Source organism: Empidonax traillii, unplaced genomic scaffold (assembly GCF_003031625.1).
Source record: "Empidonax traillii isolate 1590-97213 ecotype Southwest subspecies unplaced genomic scaffold, ASM303162v1 scaffold22:size5013007, whole genome shotgun sequence".
Classification (NCBI taxonomy): domain Eukaryota; kingdom Metazoa; phylum Chordata; class Aves; order Passeriformes; family Tyrannidae; genus Empidonax; species Empidonax traillii.
The window spans coordinates 1,705,466-1,730,753 of NW_020955215.1; the positions used below are offsets into that span (position 1 = coordinate 1,705,466).

A 25,288-nucleotide genomic window follows, 5' to 3' on the forward strand; every position below is an offset into this window, starting at 1 on the left:
GGTCATACCGAGCCGCTGAGCTGCGTGCCCAGTGGGAGCAGGAAACCCTATAAAAAGCCTGGCTGTGAGATATGTGCCTTGCATGTGCTGGGGAGAGGGATGGGGTGAGCATCAGCTTGGACTGTCTCTCCTGCAGGCACTCACTACATTCTACAAGTAGCCGTTAAAAATAATCCGTGACTCTTGAATGACTGGCCAGGGCTGGCTGCAGCTGCTGCTCCTGCGTGATTCCCCAAACAGCTCCAGGCTCATCTGTGCTCCTTTCCTGCCTCGGAGGCTTAAGCTGAGCGCTTTGCCTGGGAGCTGATGGATGAGGTCGGTCCTGGCCCTGGATTTCCCTGCGGTGGCCTTTCCCACATGGGCTGTGCTCCAGGAAAGATGCTGAGAGCTGTCTCTCTGCTCTGTCTTCTGGCTTTCTGCTGCCTGACAGCTTGCAGGGCCCAGAGGCGAGATCTGGTGGTGGTGGGACTGGGGCTGGGGCTCAGTGAGGGCGCAGTTCCCCAGTGCCTGGCTGGAGCAGCGGTCCCAGAGGCGCTGGCAGGAGTCCCCTGGAGTGGGACAGCCCAGCTCTGCCGTGCGTCACTGCCAGCACAGCGTCTCCCCAGTCCTGGGAAGTGGCTCCAGGCCCTTTACTGTGCTTGTGGCAGCTCTCCCCGTCACTCAGGGAAGATTACACAGAGTGTCTCCAAGAAATGCTAATTGTTTTGGCTTGCACTTGGTACAGCAGAGCCACTGGGCGCTCAGAGCTCTTAGTCAGCTTAGGGATCTGCCAGATCCTTCCTCTTCTTCCCCTGGAGAGCTAGTGGAGGTCTGAGGTGGCCATTGCTGATCCCCACATCCCTGGGCCCCTTTTTGTCCCCAAACTGGCCCAGACCTGGGTCCCAATATCCAAGGCACTGTGAACTCTCTTCAGGGTGCTGCAGCCTCAGAGTGGAACACCTCAAGCTCAACCTGTGGCAGGCACAGTGAGGAGTCAGATGCACCCTTTGTGCTGCAGGAAGGGTGTCTGGAGAGATAACAAGAGCTTCCCATCCTGGGGGATGAGGATGGAGCTTGTGCTGTGGCAGGAGCCATCAGCACTGCTCTATCTGTCCTCTTGAACCCCTGGGGTGCTGCTGCCCACCCCTGTTCTGCCCCTGGCAATAAAAGCCCTGTGCAAGTGATGTCATTGGTGCAGGCTCCTGGGAAACATTCCTTGGCTTTGCCACTGCTTGAACTGCAAGGAAAAATGCTGCTAACAAGACTCCTCTGTCAGACTTGCCAGCCTGTCATATCCAGGCTGTCTCCCTCTTGCTTTCTTGTCTTTTTTTATTTTTTCCCCTTCCTCATCAGCTGGGCAAGAACCCAGGGAAGCAGAGGCTGGGTTGGGTTGGCACTGCCTGGCTCCAGCCTGGGGAATAGTGAAGCTGGAGATTGTGTGCTGCCTGATCCTTGCACTGACCTCTTGCAAAGGGTTGATCAGCACACTCCTGTGTGTGCTCATCTTGCTGTGTTCCTCAAGCCCACAGCTTTCTTAGCACTATGGCGTGGGAGCTGAAGTCCAAGTCCAGCCACCCTCTGTGGCTGCTGAGGTCTCTTCCTACCTCCTTTGCCAAACCCTGGGGCAACCTTTTCCTTGGGAAGGGTGCAAAGGTGTCTCTTGTCCTAGTTGGCTTCTGTGGACTCTGAGGAGCTTCTCACCTGCTCTGAAAGAACTTCTGGGGAGTAGTGGGTGGTTCTGAACCAGCAGCACAGTCCTTGCTGGTGAGTGCCTGTCACCCTCCCCGCCATGAGTGCTGTGCCCAGCTCTGGAGTCCTCAGCACAGGGAGGACCTGGTGGAGTGAGTCCAGAGGAGGCCACCAAGATGAGAGGGGTGAAGCAACTGTGCTGTGAGGAGCAGATGGAGAATTGAGATTATTCAGCCTGGAAAAGAGAAGCTTTGGGGAGACCTAATTGTGGCCTTCCAGTACCTGTAGGACCCTTTGGGAAAGATGGAGAGAGACTATTTACAAGGGCCTGAAATGACAGGACAAGTGGGAATGGTTTCAAACTGACAGAGAATAGGTTTAGACATCAGGAAGAAATTCTTGGCTGTGAGGGTGTTGAGGCCCTGGCACAGTTTGCCCAGAGAAGCTGTGGCTGTCCCATCCCTTGAAGTGTTCAAGGCCAGGTTGGACAGGGCTTGGAGCAACCTGGTCCAGTGGAAGGTCTTCTCCACAATAGAGATTGGAGTGAGACCCAAACCATTCTGTAATTCTCCCCCTGGTCCCTGCTCCCACCTTGCCTGCCCTTTACTGGGCTGCTGAGAGCATCCTGCAGGTGTCCAGAGTGAGGAGATGGGCCAGGAGAGGACACCTGCAGCTGCCCCAACCCTCACTGCCCGCTTGGCTGGTCAGGTGGCATAAAGGGTCCGGTTTGGGAAATAATTCTGTTCCTTGGCAGGCAGGTTTTGGCTCATTTAACCAAAAGCGTGCACAACAAAGCACGTGTTCATTTTCCCCTGTTGAAAAGGGACTTGTTCCTTTGGAAGTGCCAGCTCTGCTGGGCCCATTGATTGCCTGTTAATTGTCGCTAATGAGGAGCCGGGAGAAGTGGCTTCCAGAGGCTGTTGGGGACAGACTGTCGCTTCGGCTTGGGAGGGACATCTCAGCAGGGAAGGGAGCCGTGACCTCGGCCTGGGTGAGTTGAGCTGCATGAATGGGTTTGTTAACGAGGAATGCTCCAATTCCTGTGCCTACAGCACGGGAGGACAGCGCTTAGCCCTGACTCTGGAATGGAGAGCGTGGAGGGTTAAGAGGATCTCTGGTGCTTACTGTACACAGATGGATTTATTTACGCATGTAGAGAGCAGGGAGGTGGGATGGGGAAGGCTAAACCCACCCTGTCCAGGAGAGAGGGTTAAATCTCTGGTCCGTGTCGGGGGCAAAGGGCTGCTGGGCAGCTGGACCTGATGCCAGGGCTTGGCCGCTTGCCTCCGGCCTGACGGCTGAGGGCTGTTTTTCCCCCAGCCCTGATGAAAGGCACCAAAGGCTTTTAGCAGGAGACAGCCGTGTCTGCCCGCCTGACGCTTCCCGCGCTGGCAGCCCCCCCTCCTTTTGAAGTCGGGTTTCTGGGCGTGTGCAGGAGCCAAGGAGAGCACGAGTGCGGGAAGGAGGAGGGGAGAGGATTACGTGTGCCGAACCCCTTGTGCGCTCATGGGAGTTCATTGTTCTGGGTGTACCTTGTCCTGCCTGCCCCCAGCCTGGTTTGCCCTTGCCCAGCACCAAGACCTGACTGGCACCTCTTGGCCCTGTTGCTACTCAGCCCCATGTCCCATCAGCTGAGGCTCAGAGTATGGCTGGGTGAGATATTAAGCCCACCAAGACACTTGGGAGTGTCACACTGGTGCAGAGATGTGCTTTTACCTGTGGACACAGCCCCATGCCACAGTGGGGATGAGGCCTCCTCTCCCACAGCCGCAGCTTTCTGGGTGCCCATCGCCTGCTCCAGCAGCTCCTGTGGTGTCTGTGCCAATCACTTCAGTGGTTCCTCTCATCTTCCTTTTGCTAAAATGGCTGAGCTGGTTTACCCAGTGCTTTTCCTGAGTTTTCTCAGGTTTTCTCCTGTTCCTGACAGGTTTCCAGGTACAGCAAACCCCACTGACCGCTTCCTGCTCCCTGGGTACCCACTCTTGTCCCCATGACTGGTGGGCTGAGGCACCACCCCAGCAATTGCTCTCTACCTGCCAAGTGCCTGTGTTTACCATTCAGGGCAGCTCAGCAGAGGGGGAGCTTCCCCCTGGGATTTGTTATTTCATTAGAATAAACAGCCAAGTGGGATGTTATTTTCCATTCCAGCTGAGAGAGGTTGTGGTTGCTGCTTTTTGACCCAAACTCTGATGTCTGTTTTTTGATTCTCTGCTGTTGAAGTGGGGCAGAGAAAGGAGAGTGGAGCATGTGGATTCGGCTCGTGTGACATAAGCCCTTGTTCTGCAAGAAATGTTTTTATGGTTGCACCCCTGCCTCCTACTGTGACCTTGGGTTAGGGAGTCAGGTGAGTCCCAAGCCATGCAATGAAGTGTCCTGTACTCTGTCCTCCAGTGCCTCCAGGCTCCTTTCACAACCAGCCGTGCAGATGGCCCATTGTTGTAGGCTTGGAACGGACTATTACTCTGAAGGGTCTTGGTATTCTGACCCCTAAAATGCTTCTTGGGGGCTCAGGAGATGCAGGCAGCCCTGCTCCATTTAGAAGGTAGCAGGACAAAGAGCTGCCACAGCTGGGCTGAGAAATGTGCCTGGACCCCAAAACTGGGGCGGAGTGGGAGAGCCCTGAACTGGCGTGATGTATGTGGTGTGCTGTGACCCAAAAGCTGAGCCAATCCATCTGTGCTGATGGAAGAAGAAAGGTGCTGAATAACCTGGCCCTGGCATCCATCCATCCCTCACCTTAAGACTCTCTTCAGTTTGAGGCTTGAGAGCTGCCTCAGCATGTGGAAGGGCTCCTGACAGCCTCCTGGGTCTCTAGCAGGTGCCACCTCCTGCACTGCAGCAGGACATCCACAGCATGGCCTCAGAACTGGCAGGGGGAATCCTGGAGGAATCCTTTGCTGGGACAGTGGGGCCAACAGAAAATGTCTTGGTGGTGCACTCAGTGCACCTGGGTCACTTTGCTGAAGGTCACCCCGAGGTGAGCAGCCTGAAGGCGTTTCCATCTCAACAGTTGTTTTACCACTCCGTCGTTCCCTCATGCCCCAGCCTTTGCTCCATGACTTTAGTCTGGTTGCTTTTCCTCCTTTATTCTCCCCCCCGCTTCACCCCACCTTCCTTTTCTCTTTCCTTTCTCTGTTTCTCTCCTGTCAGCTTTGTTCGCCTGGCTGTGTACTGTGGTTGCCATGGTGACTGCCAGAGCATCTCTGCATCCTGGAGCAGTGGTCCTGTGCTAGCCCTGGCCATGGGAGTGGCAAGGCACCTTCCTGCCCCTCAGAGGGGCTTTTTGCAGCCTCCTTTCTGGGATGGAGGTCCTTGGGGACATCCCTGTGGCGTGTCCTGGTGGAGACAAAAGCGTAGGGCATAGGGTGGCCCTCAGCAGCTCAGGATGGGGCTGTGCAGCACCTGGTGCAGGGGTTGGGGGAGGAACTGGCAGGGCTGGCTCCATGGCACAGCTTTATTAGCCTCTTTCTGCCAGAAATGTTTCAATAAAATGTTTGATAAATAATTTTTTAATGAACAAACACTACTTAAGGAAAATAGAGGAGCTGTTGCAGCACAGAGTCCCTTTGGGTTGAACAGGGCACCACTGCCTGTCAGCAGTGAGTCTAAAACTGTAGGAATCATAGAATCACAAAATGGTTTGGGTTGGAAGGGACCTTACAGATCATTTCATTCCAATCCTCAGCTATGGGCAGGGACATCCTCCACTGCACCAGATTGGTCCAAGCTCTGTCTAACCTGGCCTTGGACACTTCCAGGGATGGGGCAGCCACAGCTTCTCTGGGCAACCTGTGCCAGGGCCTCACCACCCTCACAGTATAGAATTTTTTCCCAATACCCAATCTAAACCTGCTCTATTTCTGTTTGAAGCCATCCCCCTTGTCCTGTCACTATGTGCTTATGTAAATAATCTCTTTCCAAATACAAATACAGAGCCACATTTTGTTGTATGATATGTACATGTTTCCTTTTGGGATTAAGCTGCTTCTTCCATCCTAAGAGCTGTGCTGTTTCTTCTCTTGAGATCATCACCTGTCACCGTGCAAGTGACTCTGGTGACTTGGCCGTGCTCAGGCCCCTGGGGTGAAAACCTCCTGTGCCTTTGGGCAAAGTCTGAATCCTGGGTCTTGTCTTTGCCCATGACATGTAGAGGACTAAGGCTATATCCCCTGCTCATGGTCTGGTGTGGGAAGACACCAGTGGAGCTGTGGTTTGGAGGCAGAGTGCAGCTTGTGGCCTTCTGGTGCCGATTTGCAGATGACAATATATCTTTCCAGTATTTGTCAGAATTTGTGTCCCTTTCATGAGATAATTAGGATGACGTGTTATTAGCTGATTACTGGGGAAACATACATTTACTGAGGATTTATTCTGGAAACAACATTAATCTCCTGTATAGCTGTTAAACCCCCATAAATAATCTGATTTTTGATAATCAATTGCTATTGCAACCCCCACTATAAATCTCAATTAAATGCACATTTAATTCACATAAACTTGCCAAATTTGCTTGTTCATTTCTGTCCTGCTGTTTGCCTCAGGCAGATGTCTGTGTATGTGCAAGCTCAAGTCTGTTTATCAGACAGCCTGAAACCAGAATATGGTTTGCCAAGGCAGAGCAGTTACAGGAACAGCGACGTTCCTGTCCTGTGGTCCCACATGGACAACGTGGCTTCCTGCTGCCGGTGCTGCTCAGACACAAGTGCTTCAGAACCACTGCTGTGCCTGGCCATTCCCAACCCTTGTCTTGGTGCTGGGGGTGGCAATGAGGGCAGCAGGAGCAGCTGTAGGAGACTGTGCCTCTGGAGCATCCCAGGCTTGCCCAATGCACGGGCTGTGGGTGTGCAAGGAGGAGAGAAGCAGTTGCCAAAAACCCATGTGGGGGCTTTCAACAGGGCTTGCCCGGGATTGAAACTGAGGTTCTCTTGGGCTTGCTTGAGTCCTGACCAGCTGCAGTGACTTTCCAAGCCTTGGTGCTGATGGAAGGGGAAAGGGAAGGTGGAGATATGCTGCAGGGAGGAGGGGGCTGGCCCTACACCAGTGGGACATGTTGCTACCAGCTTCCTTCAGAGCTGGAGGGAAATTCCAGGCATCAACTGGGCTTTGTTTGTTTTTGGGGCCACACTGATTTATCATCCTGTTTTTGCAACTAGTATGCAGCTAGTGCACTTGAGGGAGGGCAGAGAGAGCTGGATCAGCGTGGCAGAGCTCTGGTGATGTGGGTCCATGCTGGAGAGCAGGTGGGAGCATGGAAAACGTCCCACTGCCTTTCATGGAATGGGATTTTGGTCCTCACCTGTGCTGCTGGGGTGCTGGCCCTCACAGGTGCCAAGGCTGATGCTGCTTGGAACACAGCACTCCCATCCCTGCTGCCTGAGCTGGGGGTGTCAGTTTGGGCTGTGATGATCCTGGTGATGGGGACTGCACTAGGGGAGCCATAAAAGAAGCGACAAAGCTGTTCAGATTGCTGGGAAGACATCTACTAAGATCTCCTCCTGAGCCTGGCTGGAGCCCAGCCTGCTAATTATGGTGGTAGGGGAAATACACAAACATACAGATGGCAAGAAGAACAAAAACTGTCTTTTAATAGCAAGAGCTTTGTTTCCGGCCAACCGAAACCCACACATAGCAGAAGCTAAACATTAATGGCTCTGGGTGAGATCAGCCTCAGCGGGAGGTCTTGCAGAGCTCAGGGGGATATCTGCCTCTTCCAGGGCAGCAGGATGGACCTGAGCCTGTGGCAGCTGCCAGTGGAGGAATGGGGATGCCAGGCTACAGTGGTGTCTGGCTGTGCACACCTATGTGTGCTAGAGACAGGCTCGGGCAGGGCTTGCAGGTACAGGCTGTCACGAGCTCCACGCTGGCTCTGCACTGAGGTGGACCATGACTACTCCAGTCTTCTCTGTCCCAGGGACGGCTTAGTGATTCCCTGCATGCTGGGGAGGGCGTTTCCTCACTCTGAACCCACCTTTTACTTCTGGTAGGTGGGTTGGGGCAGTGGCTCTCAGAGAGGCCATGGATTGCTGCCACTGGGCACTTAGCACTACTGTTAGTTCACCGTGCTCAGGTGCTGCTGCACGGAGAGAATCCCCTCTGGAATACCCTTCTGTTGGCACTCACAGTGCCAAGGGGCTGTGTGTGCTCCTTAGAGGTTGTAGAAGATTCTCTGTCCCACGGGGTTTTACTGCAACCACCAGCGCTAAGGAGGGGATAGGTGAGATGGACATCAGGCAGCAAGGGGCTGGTGATGTGCTGTTTTCTAGTACTGTCCTGAGGCTCAGCATCTCTGATGCCTTGTGTTGTCCTGCAGTGCTTGCGGTGCCTGAAACCCTGTAAGGACTGCCCAGGGAGGTAGTGGAGTCACCATCCCAGGAGGTGTTCAAGGAACGACTGGATGTGGCACTGAGTATTCTGGTCTAGTTGACAAGGTGGTGATTAGTCAAAGGTTGGACTCCGATGATCTTGGAGGTCTTTTCCAACGGAAATGATACTGTGAAACAAGTTGGTGTCCACTGGGCTCTCCCTGGCACAGGGCTGTCCCCCCACGTGCAGCCCCAGCGCCTGCCGTGTTCCCCTCTCTGCCACCCATATGCATGGCCAGGTGTCTCAAATAAGCTCCATGGGGGGTGAATACAATCTTTTTATGACCACTTAAAGGCTCCATTTGCTACCTTTAACATAATTAGAGTGGGGATCACAATAGATTAAGGAAAGCAGTAAACACACTCTGTGCCACGGGGATCCCCCCCGGGGGCTCTGCTGAGCTCTGCCCTGGAAGGGGTTTGCACAGGTTTTGTGGGATGCTCTGTATTAGTGGACTGCAGGAGTGTGTTTTGTCTGTTCTGACCCCGTGGTTTGCAGGGGGTTTGATGGTTCAGCAGGGCTGCAGGGGGATGTGACAGTGCCCTTCTTGCTGCAGCCCTGGGCAGTGTTGCCCCCCCTGCCAGGAGCACAGCTGAAAGAGGTCCCAGTTGTTTTAGAAATCACCTTCCCAGGATATAAGAGTAGTTAGAGGAATTTGGAGCCTGCTAGGGAAGCTCCTGATGGTGTTTTACCAACAGCTATGAGCTGTAATTCATCCTCTGGAATGGGACTGGCTGGGGGGGTGACTAGTCTTGACCCTCCCATCCCTCTGAGCACGTGCTGATGGCATTGAAATTGTTCTGTAATATATATCCCTTCCATGCCTCCTATTTATGGGGTGATTGTCCCCTCTGTGACGCCAGGGCTTGCTTTGGCAGCTGTCACCCCTAGTCCAAATTCCCATTTCATTGCATTAATATCTATACAGTCTCTGGATGGAGATCTGATTTCAGTTCACTCCCTGGAGTAGAAAGAGTTAAAAATAGCAAATCCAACACCCCTCATTCCCTGGCTATGACGCAGTCTCCCAGGTTGGAGTTACAATGCCAGCATGAATATGGTTTAAAATAAAACAAGTGAGTGTTCTGCACTCTGTAGAATAGGAGAAACAAGCTCCAGCCCAGAGAAATGACAGGGAGAAGGCTCTGCTCTTCTAAACTGTACTTGCAAAAGGCATGAATTTTTCTCCCTTGCAGTGCTTGTGTTGGCCAGATAAATGATGCTGCACACAGAGCGATTAGTGGGGTAATGCAGGAGGTTCTCGGCCCATCAGGGAATCAACTGATGTCAGAAGAAACCAGGAAGAAATGAGCTCAGTGCATTATGGTTTGGGGCTGTCTTTCCAGAGCATCACGTGCAGACCACCTTGCCAAGTATCGGCTGGACATTAAACTCGGCAATCAGGGCAGGGATGTGCTGGACTCAGCAGCACTGAGGCCCCTTGGAAGTACCAGAGTGCAGGCACAGACTGACCGAGTGGATCCTCTCCCAAAAGTGGTACCAGACTATGTAAGCAACAGTCTGCTGCAAGGTGGCGGGTTGCCAGCCTGGCTCTGTCTCATCGAATGGGACTGTTTCTCTGATCTGGCATAGAAAATCCTAAATCCCCACATTTTTCACTCTCAGACGCTGCCCTAGTTTAAAAATGTCAGCTCCTGGCTTTCTTTGTAATATTTTAAATATAGCATCCTTTATGTTTTTGATGTATGCACCATATGTTTTGGAAACTGCAACAAAATCCACTGGGCTCATGGGTGGAGGTTAAAGGGAAAAAGCATTTCCATACGGGAAGCTGCAAATACAAAACACAGCAGCAAACAGAAAATCCCTCCATGCATCAGCCAGAAATAAGCTCCTTTCTGTCCGGGCTGTCTCCGGCGCGTTCGTGTGCGTGCGAGGAACGAGCTTGAATGTTTCCATTGTGTCGGCTCCTGTCCTGGACACCCTGGCACTGACTCCACAGCCCCCTCCAAGGCCCGGCGGGAGATGCCACCGTGTCAGAGACCATCTGATAGCTCCTTTGCCCTTTCCCTTCCTCAGAAAGCCCCTTTGCTGCTTTCTGTTTGGGTTTTTTGGGGGTGGTTTTTATTTTTTTTCAGCTGGGATGGGTCCCTCCTGCTAAAGCTCGCCCAGGCTGCTGCCTCCCTGGCTGGTGGCAGTGGGTGGGCTTTGGCAGCGAGGGGAGAGTCCCCTGGGCTCCCAGCACTCCCACACAGCCCGGACTGTCTCCCAGCACTAAACACAGACTCTATTTAGCAGGAAATTTGGCCTCAGCAAAATGATGAGCTAAGGGTTTTCATCTTTTGGCCAGGACCTCAAGTTTAGACTCTTCTGCTATGCACATCTGGCACCCCTCAACACTAGGACTCAAGAGTATCCCTTGCATGGACCCCCCAAACCTGTCCAGCCCAGTTAGAGCCGAAAATAGCATCGTGTGGGTTGGGGCTGGGTCCAGCCTACAGTCAAGGTCGCTCCTCCTGCGTTCTCACAGGCTGAGGCTGCTGGGTGAGCTGTTTGGCTGTGGCTCACCCACTTGTCATGCCTCATGAATAAAATCCGGGGGAGGAGATGGGCTTTGGCCGTCAGTGCCTGACTGCCAAGTGAGCTGTCTCCCTCGAGACCACCCTGCCAGGTCCTCTCCCTAGGTGGGCAGGAGAGAGGCTGGGGTGGCCAAGGGCAGGGCTAGGACTGCTGGGACCCATGGGTGGCCCAAGGTTCCTGCTGGGAGTGGCAGCTCAAGTTTGGTCCCATGCTCAGAGGATGGGTGGCATACAGTGGCTGTGTGTACTGAGGCAGAGAGATGTCATAAAATCATAGAATGGTTTGGGTTGGAAGGGACTTTAAAAAACATCTACTTCCATTCCCCTGCCGTGGGCAGGGACACCTTCCACTAGACCAGATTGCTCAAAACGCTGTCCAACCTGGCCACTGGGTGACTTCAGTGGAGGAGGGGACATGGGGAAGCCTTTCATATTTGCTCTCCCTCTCAGCCCTGCTTGGGACACAGGCAGAGCTCAAGCCCATGGATGAGCAATGTGCCTGCGTTCATCATCCGCCTCACGCCCCCTCGCTCGTACACTGTTTGTTTGCATCTGTAACAGCTCAGGCAAGACTTTTTAAGCTGAACCAGATGTAAGGATGAAATCCCATCTTCAGCCTCTCAGCAGGGTTTCCTCCTCACCCGCCTCAAATAAACCTTTTTGCAGCCCAAAATGCTGAGCTCAGAGAGTGCTGCACATCTGCTAGGGTGGCAGCAGCCAGTGGGAGCGGTGGCAAACGCTGGCAGTGGGAGCAGCCCTGGCACAGTGCCTGGCTGCACGTGGCAGGCTTGGGATACCCCTGGCTGCAGGTTGGGGTTGGGATGCTCCAGGGGGGATGTGTGTGAGGGTGAGAGGGCAGGAGTGTGGGTTTGGGCTCTCGCTGTGTTCCTGGCCATGTTGTCCTTGGCTTTGTGTGTAAAAGGCTGGGGTTTTGTGCAGTGCTGCAGGAGCCCGGTCTTGCCTCCCCTGGCAGGTGCTGTGAGGGCTCTGGACCTGGAGAGCTGTGACCCTCCTGCCCAGTGCAGGGCTGGGATAAACAGCACGTGGCTGAGGTTTCTTGGCAGCTCCCCGCTGGGTCCTGCCTCTCTGTGTCACTCTGGGCTTCGCCCCCGCTGCTTATTGTTCCATCAGACTTCCTAATTTGCAGCTGACCCTTTGAATCAAGAGGCAGCCCTTCAAGAGAGACCTGTTCTGGCTTCCTGGGCCCAGATCCAGCATGTCAGCAGCCTCCTGAGTGCTGAGCTGATGTGCCCGTGTGCAGGTATCTGTTCGGGGTGTACAAGTGTGTGTCCTCCACCATGGTGGGGCATCTCCATCCTCTCCTGCTGGGATGAGGGGGAGAGAGAGTAGCTCTGGGCAGTGCATCTGCTGTGGATTTGTCCCCTGGGGACACTGGTTTGCTGCCTGCATCCTCCATCTCTCCTTCAGCTTGCACACACATGCTTCTTCCTCCCTCTCCCCCATGGTTTCACTGCTCCATTTTTCTCGAAAGCAAAGCAAATAGACAGCTGTCTGTGCTCTCGGGGGCTCTGCACAGCTCCCCAGTTTGTGCCGTGCGGCCTGGTGTGCCACCACGGTGTCCTGTCCTGCCACCAGCTCTGCACTGGCTTGGTGGCAGTCCCTGCACAGCTTGGCTGGTTCCCTGAGCCAGCCAAGCGAGCTGCTGGTGCTTTGGGGTGTCTGAACCAAGCCCTTCTCAGCCCTGCACTGCTGTGGGCTGTTCTGGGACTCCTTGGTGAGCCTGACCTTGTATCAGAGCAGGATGTGAGTGTCAGGGCTGGGACCAGCTGCAGTCCTAAAGCAGAGATTTCAAGAGGAAGAAGGAAGGTAGCCTTCTGGCTTGCAGAGGAGCAGAGCATCCTTATTCCAGCCTGGGATAGTGACAGAGAGGGTTGCTTACAGCTGTCCTGCTGGAGACACCCTGGGGCAGGACCTGGCACCAGCCCTCTGGCACCTGAGGACTGTCATGCTGTTTGGCATAGCTCTCTGCTCGGGGCTCACTGTGGCTCCTGCCCTGGGCAGCCATGCATTTCAGCAATTATTAATTAAAATGCAATCTATCCTTTCTCTTCCTCTCCCCAAGACACCAAGAACTACTAAAATATTCTCAGGGATAATAGGGAGGGGAATTAAATAGTTGCTGTGAAATTTGAGCTGTGCCTTTTGGAGATTTACTGCTGTTCCTAGAGCCTGTGATTCCCTGCCGAGCACTACATCTCCAGCCCCACACTCAGTGGAAATACCAGGCCTGCTGGGAAGCCTGAGCTCTCCAGGTAGAATATGCAGGCAGCTGTGGCGTGTTCAGTCAGCATATGGACAGGGTACACCAGGTGCCAGGGGATCTCTTTTCCACAAGCTTTCAGAGGGACTGAACCCCTCATGCCTGCGTGGTTATCTACAGCACTTGGCGTCAGGTTGAGATGCAGCCTGGGATTCTGGGGAGACAGGAGCTCTGGGTGTGATACTGTGTGAGAGGATGAGGATGGGTGTGTCACGTAAGGAGTGGCTGAGGGAGCTGGAAAGGCTCACCCTGGAGAAAAGGAGGCTGAGGGGAGACTTCTTCACTCTCTAGAACCACCTGAATGGAGGTTATAGACAGGTGTGGGCTGGCCTCTTCTCCCAGGTAACAAGTGGCAGGACAAGAGGAAATGACCTGAAGCTGCGCCAGGGCAGGTTCAGGTTGGACATCAGGAAGAATTTCTTCACAGAAAGGGTTGTCAAGCATTGGAAGGGGCTGCCCAGGGAGGTGGAGTCACCATCCCTGAAGTTGTCCAAGAAACAACTGGATGTGGCACTCAGTGCTGTGATCTAGCTGACAAGGCAGTGACCAGTCACAGGATGGACTCAGTGATCTCAGAGGTCTTTCCCAACATAAATGATTCTGTGATTCTGTAAACACAGCTTGTGGAGAGCAGATCCTGGTGCAATCGCTGTGTCAGGAGCAGAGGGAGCAGCAGTCACGATTTTGGCTGCAGCACTTGAGTGGTGGCCCAGGAGGGTGACCCTGGGAGGAATGGCCCCAGCCCCTGCCCTGCCTGCAAGGAACACAGTTGGATCACAGACTTCCTTCCCTCGCATCACCCAGTTCTTTCATGCTTCCTGCAAGTTCCTGCTGCGGGGGACAAACATGTACAAGGTGGGGAGCAGCTAGTTCAGTGCAGGGGGGCTGAGCATCCCACAGACCCTTCTTGGGAGGAATCAAATGGGAGGAGTTGCCTGGTGCTGTCTGTTAGTCATTGCAAAACATCTCCAAATCCCTGTTCCGTGCTGGCTGAGAGGCAGTTTGGGCCTGGCACAGGAAGGCAGGCAGCAGCCTCCCTTGGGGGTCCCAGTTTGCACCCAGTTTGGGTGTCTGCGGAGCCCAGAGCTCTGCTGGAAGGGGCTTCCATGATGTCTGCAGACAGGCCAACATGAGCACTAGGCATCCTGGCTGCAATTGCAGTTCGAGGAGATCTTGTTGCCATGACAAGCTGTACAAGTATTATGTGGGAAAAAGAGATCCCAGCAGCACTTGTTGGAGATGGGAGAAAAGCAGCCAGTGTGGAGGACACACGCCATCCCACAGGGGCCGTGCACTGATGTGGCTGCAAGCACAGGTATTCAAACACACACCTGAACTTCTTATCTTCCAGTGCTACACCTGCAATGCCTTCTCCCTTGCTTCAGCCCCTTCCTGAGCTCTGTGCCCCCAGACTCCCACATGGGGGGGTGCCCAGCCCCACTCCTGGCCCTTCGCTCTCCTCCAGTCTCCATGCAGCCATCCTGGCAGGGTCCTTTCCTGAAAGGGAAGGTGCTAGTTCTCCCAGGCAAATAGTGACAGAAGAGGAAATGACCTGAAGCTGTGCCAGGGCAGGTTCAGGTTGGACATCAGGAGGGATTTCTTCACAGAAGGGGTTGTCAGGCATTGGAAGGGGCTGCCCAGGGAGGTGGTGGAGTCACCATTTCTGGAGGTGTTCAAGGAAAGACTGGACATGGCACTCAGTGCTGTGGTCTGGTTGACAAGGAGGTGATTGGTCATAGGTTGATGATCCTGCAGGTCTTTTCCAACCTAAATGATTCTGTGAAGGTCCCAAGTGATGCTGCCCCATGCCACAGCACTTGCCAGGCAGGGGAGGCTTGTGCCATAAAGCCCTCCACCTCTTCATTTATTTAGTTTCTGTGACTGGCGAGTGACAATTCAGCTTTAAAGGATGGTTCTGTGATAGAAGGTGAATGCTGGTAAAAACCCTGGTGCCTCTAAGCAGGCACTGCTGGTGGAATGAGGACAGGGATAACAAGGGATGCAGCCCAGCTGTGGGCACCCTCTCAGCTTGGGGCTGGGGATGTTGGTGAGGGGCACTCGGTCTCCTCCTTTGCCTGGTGAGTGACAAAAGGATCTCTTTCCCTGGAGGAATGCTCTGGGTGTGAGTGTCGCTGCGGCCCCCTGCATGAGGATGCCACGCATGGGCTGCTTCCCTGTGGTGGCCACTGCGAGGAGGGTGGTTGGGAATTGTTGGGACACAGTGTGCTTCCTGGCTCACTGGCTCTGGGCAGCCCAGGGCGTAGCTGTCAGGCTGGGGAAGCTCGTGAACTCTGCACAAGGTTTTCTGTTGTCAGGCTGCTCTGCGCTGAGCTTGTCAAATTTCCCTGCAGCTCCAAGAACTAGAAGAGAAACTTTTTCCTCTTTTTGTTGAGAATCTGGAAAAAAATTCACAGCTGCAGCAGTCAGTGCTTTCAGCAAACCAGGGAGATCCCAGGGCCCCTCACTCAGGACAGCCCATGGTGCTGCTGGAATTGGGACTGGGGGTTCCACAGGGGTTGCAGGTTCCTGCAGGGGAGGAGGTGAAACCTGCTGCAGCCTCAGTCAGCAGTGGGGTCTCTGGCTTTCTCTGGCACGTTCCAGCCCTGCCGGTGCTGCCTGTGCTGGGAAGTAAACATCCTGCAGGCAGGCACGGGCAGCAGCCCGTGGCCAGGTCAGCATGGGGAGACAATCACTGCTTCCTCCATGTCACATTTGGAGGATAGTTTCCATGAACACAGCCAGAAACAAATTCTGCTGTGCAGACAGGGCCCTCACTATTCACTGCTCCATCTTTTTTTCCTATTTCCTCCTATCCTCTTTATTTTTCTCCTTCTCTCTCTCTATTTACCCCTCTCCTTTGTCTCTAACTGTGTTTTTGACCTCCCTCTTTGCTGTTTTTGGGGTGGTAGCAGTGTGGCCCCCTGCAAAGCATCTCCCAGCCTGGTACAGTGTCCTGCCATGCCCATGCACAATGCTTTGGCACCCCTTTGGGCACCTTTCCATGTCCCTGGCCAGCCACAGTGACTGTCACCACTTGAGACTGTGCAACAGTGACAGTTGCCTCCTCCCAGTTCCAGCTGGACATGAGCTCTGTGGAACCCCTCAGCACTGGTTATTTTGCTTCCAGCGCAGTGCTGGGAGCTTGGGGAGCAGAGCAGAGAAGCTGGTTCTGCTCACTCTGCTGCTCTGCCTGGGCAGCACTGCCCATGTGGTGCAGAGCACAGTGCTGCCAGCTCTTGGGCCGTGCCCACCTCCACATCCCCATCCTTCCCAGCCACTGTCCTGACAAGTCAGGGAGCGAGCCTGGGAGTATCCTGAGGTTCAAATCTGCAGTGTGCCCAAGAGTTGGGGGCTGGAATGGGATCAGAGCAAACATCTGAGCTCCTTAGGAGCCTGTGGTAGGGGTTTTGCCCAGCTGCCAGCCCTCCTGGGAGAGGCAGGAAGGAAGATGCACGGTGCGGGAGTGACAGCGGTGGAGGGGGGGATGAGGGGACAGCGTGAGGCAGGTGGGAGCAATAATTGGTCATGATCTAATTAGGGAAGCCTAGGTCTGGATTAGGAGCTGCAACACGCTGGAGGCTTTTAGCCCTAAGCTGCAGATGGCTTTGCCTGTGAGCCAAGAGAGGAGAGGAGAGGCTGGCGTGGACTTGACAGGGGTTCGTAATCCCGCCTGCACGACACTCCGAGCTGACTAACAGAGCTGTTTTCTGACGGCTTGGAAATAACTCAGTGCCTGCTCTGCGTGAGGTCCCCACTGCTCCCAGCCCACGGCCCCTGCACTGCCCCATTCCCTGCCAGTGCCTGTCCCAGCCCACTCCTGCGCCACACACGTGGGAACAGCGATGGGTGCAATGTAAACATTCGGAGAAGCAGCCGGAGCTGCTCCAGTCTCAAACTGTCCCACAGCAGATCCGTGGTACTTGTCCTCAGCCCATGCCTTTTTTGGAAGAACTTGGCCTGCTTAAAAATGTAAATATTAAGTAATGAGCCATGTGATGCTTCTGGATTTTACTTAAGGGAAGGATCAGAACATAAAATATTTTGTCCAAAGGTAAATATATCATATTCTCCTTGATCAAAATTACTTTTATCCGTGGAAGCTCAATGGGAAGCATTTGCCTGAGACCGAGATGGCCATGCAGATGTCACAGCAGGTGTCAGATTCATGACCAGAGCTGAGCATCCCAACTACTGGACTCTCCCCTAATTCCCGGAGTGATTTGGCTGATCCTTCAACTGAGCCCCTTACCCAGCTCTTTACTGTTTCCCACCATCACCTTCTCAGCAGGGAGCTGGGGGGGGACAAGCAACCACAGTGGTTGGAGCAGACACATTTCCGCATGCCAGGGTCAAGAGCAGCCCCACAGGACCCAGGCTGAGGCTCTGCCAATGCCCGTCTGTCTGAAGAACCAGAATCATTTGGCCCCAAGCCTGTCTTTCTCTTCCTCCGCAAAGCATTTTTATGGCTGTGGCCAAGCTCTCTGGCAGGACAGCAGGCAGGAGCCCTCAGCCCTGCTGATGATGAGAAACCCATATCCCGCAGCTGCTGGAGGTCCCACCCTTCCTCCCTGGCCACCCCTGGGACAAAGCGTAGCTCCTGCCTGGAGGGGAAATCCTCCCCTTCACCCTCACCTCCCGTGGGGGTTGGAGCCAGTCAGGTCACCCTCAATCCCTGCTGCAGCAAGAGGATTTGGGGTGCAGGCTCCCAGAGTGCCACCTCTGTGTCCCCATATGCCAGTGCAGGTTTCTTTCACAGCCCCCTCGCTCTCTGCCCCCAGCCCAGCACAGTGTCCCATCACCCGTGCTTCACCCCAGCCTCTCCCTCAGCCTCCAGTGCTTCCAGCAAAATTCCTTTCTGGCCAGTCATTGCCGCCCCTCAGCCTTGACGCCTCTAGGACTGGCAGGGCTGGGCTTCCTCTTCCTGAGCCACCCCAGCCCCACCACGCTCCTGACCCCCTCCTCGCCTTCACCCAGTGCCATGGCATTGGCCCTTTCCTGGGGGCACAAGGGCACAGGGCCTGCCAGCTGTGCCCACCCCAGGGTTCAGGCATCCAGTGGGGGTGCCCAGCTTCCCTCACCCTCCCCGGGGCAGCCTCATCCCACACGCAGCCTGTGCCACGGTGGTCCCACCACCCCCAGTGGGTTTCTGTGAGAGGATGATTTACAGACCCAGTTTGGGCAGGGAGCGTGCAGAGGATGACTGTGGTGAATCGCTCACTGTGAGGCAGCAGGGAGGAGTGGGAAGCAGCAGGGATGAGTGAGAGGCAGCGGCTTCTGGAAGGGAGCTCAGCCCCATGGAGGTGTGAGGACTCCTGCCAACATATCTGCCTTGCAGCACTGCTGCTCCCCTTCCCCTTCCAGCATCCACTCCCCAACTCAGGTCTCACATCCAGCATTTCTGGAGCTGTACCCCGTGCTGACACCCACATCTTCCCTACACACAGGCAGCACCCACCTGTTCACCCCTCACTGCCAATGCTCAGCCCCAGCATCACCCCAAGCATCACCCCCTGGCACCTACAGTTCCCCTCAGCTTCCCACAGTGGTGCTGCCTCTCCTTATTAATTTGAGGATGAATGCTTTGCTTTTCCACAGTCCCCTTCACCTGTAGCTCTCCCAGCATTGTGCAGATATTAATTACTGATAATTAATTAAGTCAGTCATCCCCATTCCCCTGTGGAGATGCAGCCTCATAAACATGCTGACAGCAAACACAGTGTCAGGGCAGGCAGAGCTGGGTGGGAGCTTCCAGTTCCTGTTGCTGATGATCCAAACCCCACCTGCATCAGCTTGTACCTGATGGACCTTCCTGGAGGGCTAATGGGCTGAGGGGGGTGGGTAGGGGGAAAGATAGGTGGGAAACCAGCAGCACCTGGTTTGGTCCCAGCAAGGTAGGATGGATGGATCTTTTTTGCCTCTGGATGTCTCTGTGCAGCTTCTGCTCCTGGAAACTTGCTCCTAGTTTGCTGTGGCTGTGGGACATGGGGCTGCCTGGGTAGAAGGGAGGGGGGCCAACCTGCTGGTGGAGCTTGTTTTGAGCCACCTTGTTATTTGCATTGGTGTTGAGCTGCAAACCCTCCAAGGTAGATGGGAATTATCCTCTGCCAACGCTCCACTCCTGAAGGGTTCAGAGTGTTCCAGAGGCAGCATAAGGGTTCGGCATTTCCCCATCCCACTGCTCCTCAGTGGAGGGCTGGGACTCTGAGCAGGAAGAGGACAGGAAGACAAACAAGGTCGTTGACCCTCCCGAAGTGAAGGAGGGGGATTGCCCAGGGATGCACAGCAGGAACTTGCAGATTGCTCACTGCAGTGTGGCTTGGAGGATCCCTTGGGCAGGGTCCCTCTGCTCTCCTGGGTGACAGAGATTCTCTGGGCACCCATGGATGTTATTTGGGGGTCTCTCCCCATGCCCAGGTCGCCCACTCCCTCACTTGTGCACAGCTGCCGCTGCCTGACCCCGAGGCTGCACGGGGCACCAATCCCTGACCGGAGGTGCCACCTTAATCCGGATCAGTGGGAAATCTGTCGAGTGCCCACGCAGCCCTGTGGCAGCTCACTGCCACTCCTGGGGCTCTGCAGATCAAGAGCCAGCAGGGACATGGGCACAGCCCTGCAGGAGCCCAGCCCTGGGCAACCTTTCTGTCTGAATGTGGAGCACAAACGCATTAATTGTTGAATGCAGCCGGCTCGCCCAGCAGCTGCTCCACAAGCAAAAGCAGGAGCAAACCGGGGTGAGATTAAGGCATTCCTTGGGCAGCTCCCACCCCCTTGCCCTGGCCGCTGCATCTCGGCCTGCGAGGCCACTAATGCTACTTACATTATTACTGGATTATTTGGGTGTAATGAGCTTTGCCCCGCTCAGCTGTCCCTCTGCTCCGGGCTGTAGTGATGTGTAATACTTCCTGCGCGAGGCCACGAGGCGGGCAGCTGCCGGCTCGAAAACAAGCAGAGCCCCAGCAACACAATGCACTAATGTTCCCGGACAAAATTCCAGCATGGGCTGGAGGTTAATCACAAATCAGGGAGCTTTGGGTGTAGTGCTGAACAAAGCCAGCGGGCGGGAGGGAGATGGTTCCCTAAGCTGGGTCCTGACCCGTCTCCATGGGCACAGGCAGGAGTGACCGTATCGGTTTCATCTCTTTCTGTGGTGGAACACAGCTATAACCATCTCTTCCATCCTTGGCTCCTTTTCTTCTCTCTTCCTCCCATCAGACCTGACGATGCAGGGGCTTGGCGATGTGTTGCTATGGACACCAGGAAGTTTTTCCCTAGAGACCAGAAGCCCGGAATAAGTGATGCCTGCATTTTCTGACATAGATTATTATTTTTTTTTTCTTCCCCTTTTTTTTATTATCGATGTTTGTTTAAATGTTGATTAATTCCCAGCTTTTCCTCCCGCCTCTGTCATGCCTTTCTCACCGAGCTTTGTGGATTTCCATGGCTGTGTCCCAGGGCTTGGCTTCTGCTTCATTCTGGGCCAGGGTGTGAGCACTGGGTGCGTGGGAGGAAGTTTCAGTGCTGTAACTCTTGCTCTGCTGGAGACCCTCACAGAAAAGATTCCCCCATTTATTCCAGCCTTGGGAGATCCTGTTGGTCCCCCCAGGCTGCTGCAGAGCTCATGGACACACACCACCACCACCAGCTGCCACAGGAGGTCCTGGATTCCTGTTCCCAGGGCTTGTGCCCCTTGGCAAAACATGCTTGTGAAAGCATGGGTAGAGGTACCCTGCTCCTTTCATTGTATTTGGGAGCTTGAAGTGATTAGGTTTAGACTAGTTAGTGTCTCTACTGGTCCGAGCTCCAGGCCTGACTCTCATTTTGTTGCTCCTCTATTGGCACTTGGTATCCTTTAGTGCCTTGTGTTGGCCTCTGAGAGCTCTTGGCCTGCAAAAGGATGATCAGGAGGGAAGTCCCAGCAGCTTTTGGAAGGCTGGAGCCTGAACTTTGCAGCAGGGCACTCACAGGAATGTACCTCAGCTTCCCTTGCAGCCCTCAGGTCAAGCTTGGCGAGGCAGCCTGTCCCCAGCAGCTCCACAGCCCAGGGCTGGAGCAGTGGTCAGGGAGGGTCAGCCCATTTCCCAGAGGGAAGCAGTGGTGCACGTCTGCAGAGCGTGTCTCTGGGCAGTTGCCATACGGAATGTGATTTTACTTTGAGACAGTCTCAATGTCATTTTGACTTCTCATTCTTTGCTTTTGAAGCCAATAATGGGCTGTTTCTGTTCCCTGTCACTTGATCTGCCCCTGAGTGAGCGAGGAGCCTCTGATGAGTGATCTCCTCTGTCCTGTGCCTCTTATTCCCAGCTCTGGAGGGACTTCACAGACTGGCTTTCAATCAGCTGCTTCTCTTGTTCCTGGGAATGCAGTTCAGCACTGGGTCAGAAAATCTCTGGCCCATTGAAATCCTGCCTTTTGCTGCTCGAGTTGCCCAAGTCGTGACTCCCTCTCGGAAATCTTACAGCAAGTAAATCCTGTGCTGCTTGGCCCCTGCCTGCAGGGGCTGGCATGGTGTCAGCCTGCCCAGACCTCTTGCACAGTCCAGGCGTTTGCAGGTGGGGCAAGGAAAGCAGGAACTGCTCAATAACATGTTTTCTCTGTGTGTTTGGGGGTTGTGGTGAGGCAGCAGAAAGATCCCCTGCTCCATACGAATCCAACCCTGGATCACGGGGTGAGGCTGCTGAGCATCACCTTTGTGGTGTTCTGCAGAGCTGCTGGAGGGGGATGAGGAGTGGAGGTGAGTCTCAGGACTCTCTTCAGCAGTTGAAAGATGACTTTTGCCCACAGTTGTCAGGGAGCCACGTCACCCTCCCCTCCCCTGTGGCCCCCGGCTCAGCATGGAGCCCGCACGCGCCACGGTGCCGCTCCGGAAGGAGCAGCGGGGCTGGGATGCTGCTCCTTGCTGAGGAGGTGAGAGTCCCACCAGGGCCAAACACTCAATTGCTGTGATGTTTGAAAGCTCCTTGAAAAATTACTTCTTCTTCCAGTTCCTAACCAAACAAATGGAAGCTCCAAAAAAAAAAAAACAGCAGTTCCTTCCCCTGCTGCTGCCAAATCGGTGCTTGCTGGGCTGTTTCTGAGCGGGTCAGCAGCAAGCCAGGGCTGCCTGAGGGCTGAGCAGAGCAGTGGGTGGCTGGTCCTTGTGTTGTCCTTCTGCACCTGCTTAGGAGACAGGAGGGCATCCGAGGAGGTGTGCCTGGCTTTGGGGCAATGCTGCAGGTGACTTGGCTGTCCACACAAGGACGGGGAGCGGAGCTTGGGCACTTACACTGCAGACCAGTGAGCCAGACATGGGACGTGGCTCTTCTGTGGGGCAGGGAAATCCCAAATGCAGACAGGGATGGGCACCCAGCTCAGAGTCACTGGGTGCTATCCTTTGCCTTTAGTGATGGCCTGATGTCCGGTGGCCATGTCGCTGTCACCAGAGGGCTCTTTGGCAGAGGTCAGTGCAGTGACACCCAGCTGTGTCCCAGAGGCTAACGGACCCCTCCCCTCTCTCGCTTTCCCCTCCCTCTTTTCTGCCAGCAGTTCCCTATCAGCAAAACCCCTACACCCCTGGGAGCAGCTCCTCCGTGATCCAGTGCTACCGCTGTGGGGACACCTGCAAGGGCGAGGTGGTTCGTGTCCAGAGCAACCACTTCCACATCCGCTGCTTCACCTGTCAAGGTAGGTGGCCAGGTTGCCCCACAACCCTGGGTGAAGTCTGGAAAGCAAAATTCTGGGGACAGACTTACCTGGCCTACTGAGATGCCCAGGGGTGGCAGCTTCCTGCAGGGGGGAAGTGTCATGGCACAGGTGGGAGGTAATGACACGGTGCCCCTGCCTGATGCCAGAGCCAGAGGCTGTGAAGGGATGGCTGAGAGCTGGGCAATGTCACTACCCTTGAGCAGCCTCAATGCCAGCAGTGTGCAGGTCCCAAACGTGCCCGTGGCCCGTCTGTGATCTGGCTGGGCCACCACGTCCTTCAGCTGCCTGCCCACACCCAAATCAAGAGGAGGAGGGGGAGGAGGGGGAGGAGGAGGAGGTATTGCCAGCCTGGCTGAGAGGTGGTGAGGTGCTACCTGGAGTGGCTCCTGGTGGGGCTGGGTGACAGATCACTGCCACCTGCCCATGAGATGCGACTGAGGTGTCTTGGGATGCAGCTGGGACTCAGTGGCCCTCAGGGCTGGCAGAAAGGGAGGAGAGAGGTTGCTTGGATCCTCCCTGAGCGCCAGAGGAAAGCTGCAGAGCTGTAAAGCTAATGGTGCAGAGCTGTTGCTGAAGGGCTCCTCAGCACCGTTATTAGAGCAGCTACTCTCAGCCAGGCCAGTGGCTGCTTCTGTAGGCTGTAAAACATCCCATTTCAGGCCTTTTTAAAGGTCCCTGGTCTTCCATGCTCCCAACACTTTGTACTAAGCAGGACATAAATCCCCATCCCCCTGGCCATACTTTGCTGCTCTTCCCCAGAGAACAGCTGGTTTGGCTGCAGGGGACACTTCTCTGGACTGTCCCCACCGCTGCTGCAGCCCTGTCCCCTGTGGCATGGGCAGTCCCAGATCTCTGGGAAAGATATGGGTCCTGGGCTGCCCTCAGGGCTGACCTACACCTGCAGGGCACCGTGCTGAGCATCCTGCCCCTTCCCAGCTCAGAGGTGGAGGATCCAGCAGGAGCTGAGCATCCAGACAAAGAGCTCAGACAGCTGCCAGCTTCAAAGGGCCCAGGAGCCAGCAGGGAGAGCCTGGCAGTGCTCCCTGCCCGATTTCTGAGTGGAAAGGAATAAATAATGAGAGGAAATCCTCCTGTCTCACCTTCCCTCACAGCTCTCACCTCCTGCCACCTCTGGCTGGCTCTGCCAGCTCCCACGGCTGCCTGTCCCTGCCCTGTCCACCAGAGCCTGGCATGGGAGTGCAGCCCTGGGATATGCCATGGGCTCCAAACCAAACAGGGCATAAACCAGCTGCATTTTATCTTTCTGCTGCTTCCTGATGCTGTCCCAGAGTTGGTGACCTGTCCCTTGTTGCTGACAGGCTGTTTTGGAGAGCAGTGGGTGTTGGCCCTATGCCCCTCGGGTGGATGGGTACTCAGCACAAGGGAGCAGCTTGGCCAAGGGATGCTCCAAAGGAGAGGAGCTGCATCTCTGCCCCCATGGGCCCTGCAGAAGTGCGTCCAACTGTCCCCTGCCACCCTGGGGAGGGTGGCTGCTCTGTGGGCTGGCCTGCAGTGCAGGCAGGGTGTTCAAGGACAGGACAGAGGGGTGCTTGGGGCCAAAGGATAAAACAGAGACCAAGGTGGGCTGTGCCAGGGGGTGCTCAGTTGCTCAGTAGTCCCCCCTCCACCCTGTCACCCTGCAGGACTGGTGATGGGCATTGTGCAAAGGCCCCAGGACCTGGTCCCTGTACCGCTCCTGATGTGCCTTCCAGGGTGTGATGCTCTCGAGGTCTCTCTGGATGGAGAACTCGTAGGAGGGAAATGATGCTGAGGCCAGGGCTGGCCACGTCTCCTTGGATTGCTGTGATGGGCTGTGCACCACCCACGGTTCCCACAGCAGGGAAGGAAAAGAGGTTGGGCTGGACATCTATGGAAAAACAAGCACTGAGAGCTCCAACCCCAGTGTGTCACAGGACCTCTTCCCATTAGGGCACAGCTTCACGTCCAGGCCAGGGGGTGGAGATGGCTCATCACAGAGGCAGCCATGCCCCAGGGCATGGAGAAGACCTTTCCCTAGTTGTCCCTAGGGCATTCCCAACTCTTTGCTCGTCCTGTTTTCAGCTTCCTGATAGAATGAGAATGTCAAATGGAGGGGCTGAGGCTCAGCCAGGTGCAGTGGGTCCAGGAGGGGATGCCACTGGCCCTGCCAGGCTGTTTGTTCCTGGTGCAGGGGGGGCTGCAGAGGTTCCCTCCCATCACTGGGATTTCCTCTGGGAGCGCCCAGCCCTGCTGTCCGGGCAGCACCATCCTGCACCCGCCACAGCCCAACACTGACATCTTGTGGTGTTGGGAGAAGGCCCCAGCCCTCTGGTGGGAAGGGAAACCCTGTGAGATACCTGCAGGAAACTGTGCCCCCAGGGATGCCCTGGGACTGCTGCTGGAGAGGCAGCAGAGGTGGGCTCAGGGATCCTGGGCTGGACCTGCCCACTGTCCCTGTGACGGGTGCGTGTCCTCCCCTCCAGTGTGCGGCTGCGACCTGGCACAGTCGGGCTTCTTCTTTAAGAACCAGGAGTACATCTGCACCCACGACTACCAGCAGCTCTACGGGACCCGCTGCGACAGCTGTGGGGACTTCATCACTGGAGAGGTCATCTCTGCCCTGGGGAGGACCTACCACCCCAAGTGCTTTGTCTGCAGCACCTGCAGGTGAGTGGAAATCATCACCAAGGGGTTCATGACCCCCTGGAGAAGCCCTGAGCGGCTCCTGGCTGGTGCACCAGGTTAGCCTGCAGCCCCTTGTGCCCCACTCAACACC

The 25,288-nt window shown here is 55.2% G+C and overlaps 1 protein-coding gene across 8 annotated transcripts in view; it reads left to right on the forward strand.

The window, feature by feature from the left end:
* ABLIM3 (actin binding LIM protein family member 3) overlaps positions 1–25,288 on the forward strand; it is a 52,759-nt gene that overhangs the window by 9,427 nt on the left and 18,044 nt on the right. For 7 of the 8 annotated variants that reach the window (XM_027901589.1, XM_027901529.1, XM_027901554.1 and 4 more), the window contains exons 2-3: positions 22,372–22,512; positions 24,996–25,179. In XM_027901589.1, the coding sequence (XP_027757390.1) occupies positions 22,372–22,512; positions 24,996–25,179 (325 nt within the window). The remainder of the gene's footprint in view (positions 1–22,371; positions 22,513–24,995; positions 25,180–25,288) is intronic. The other variant, XM_027901537.1, reaches the window with a different exon arrangement.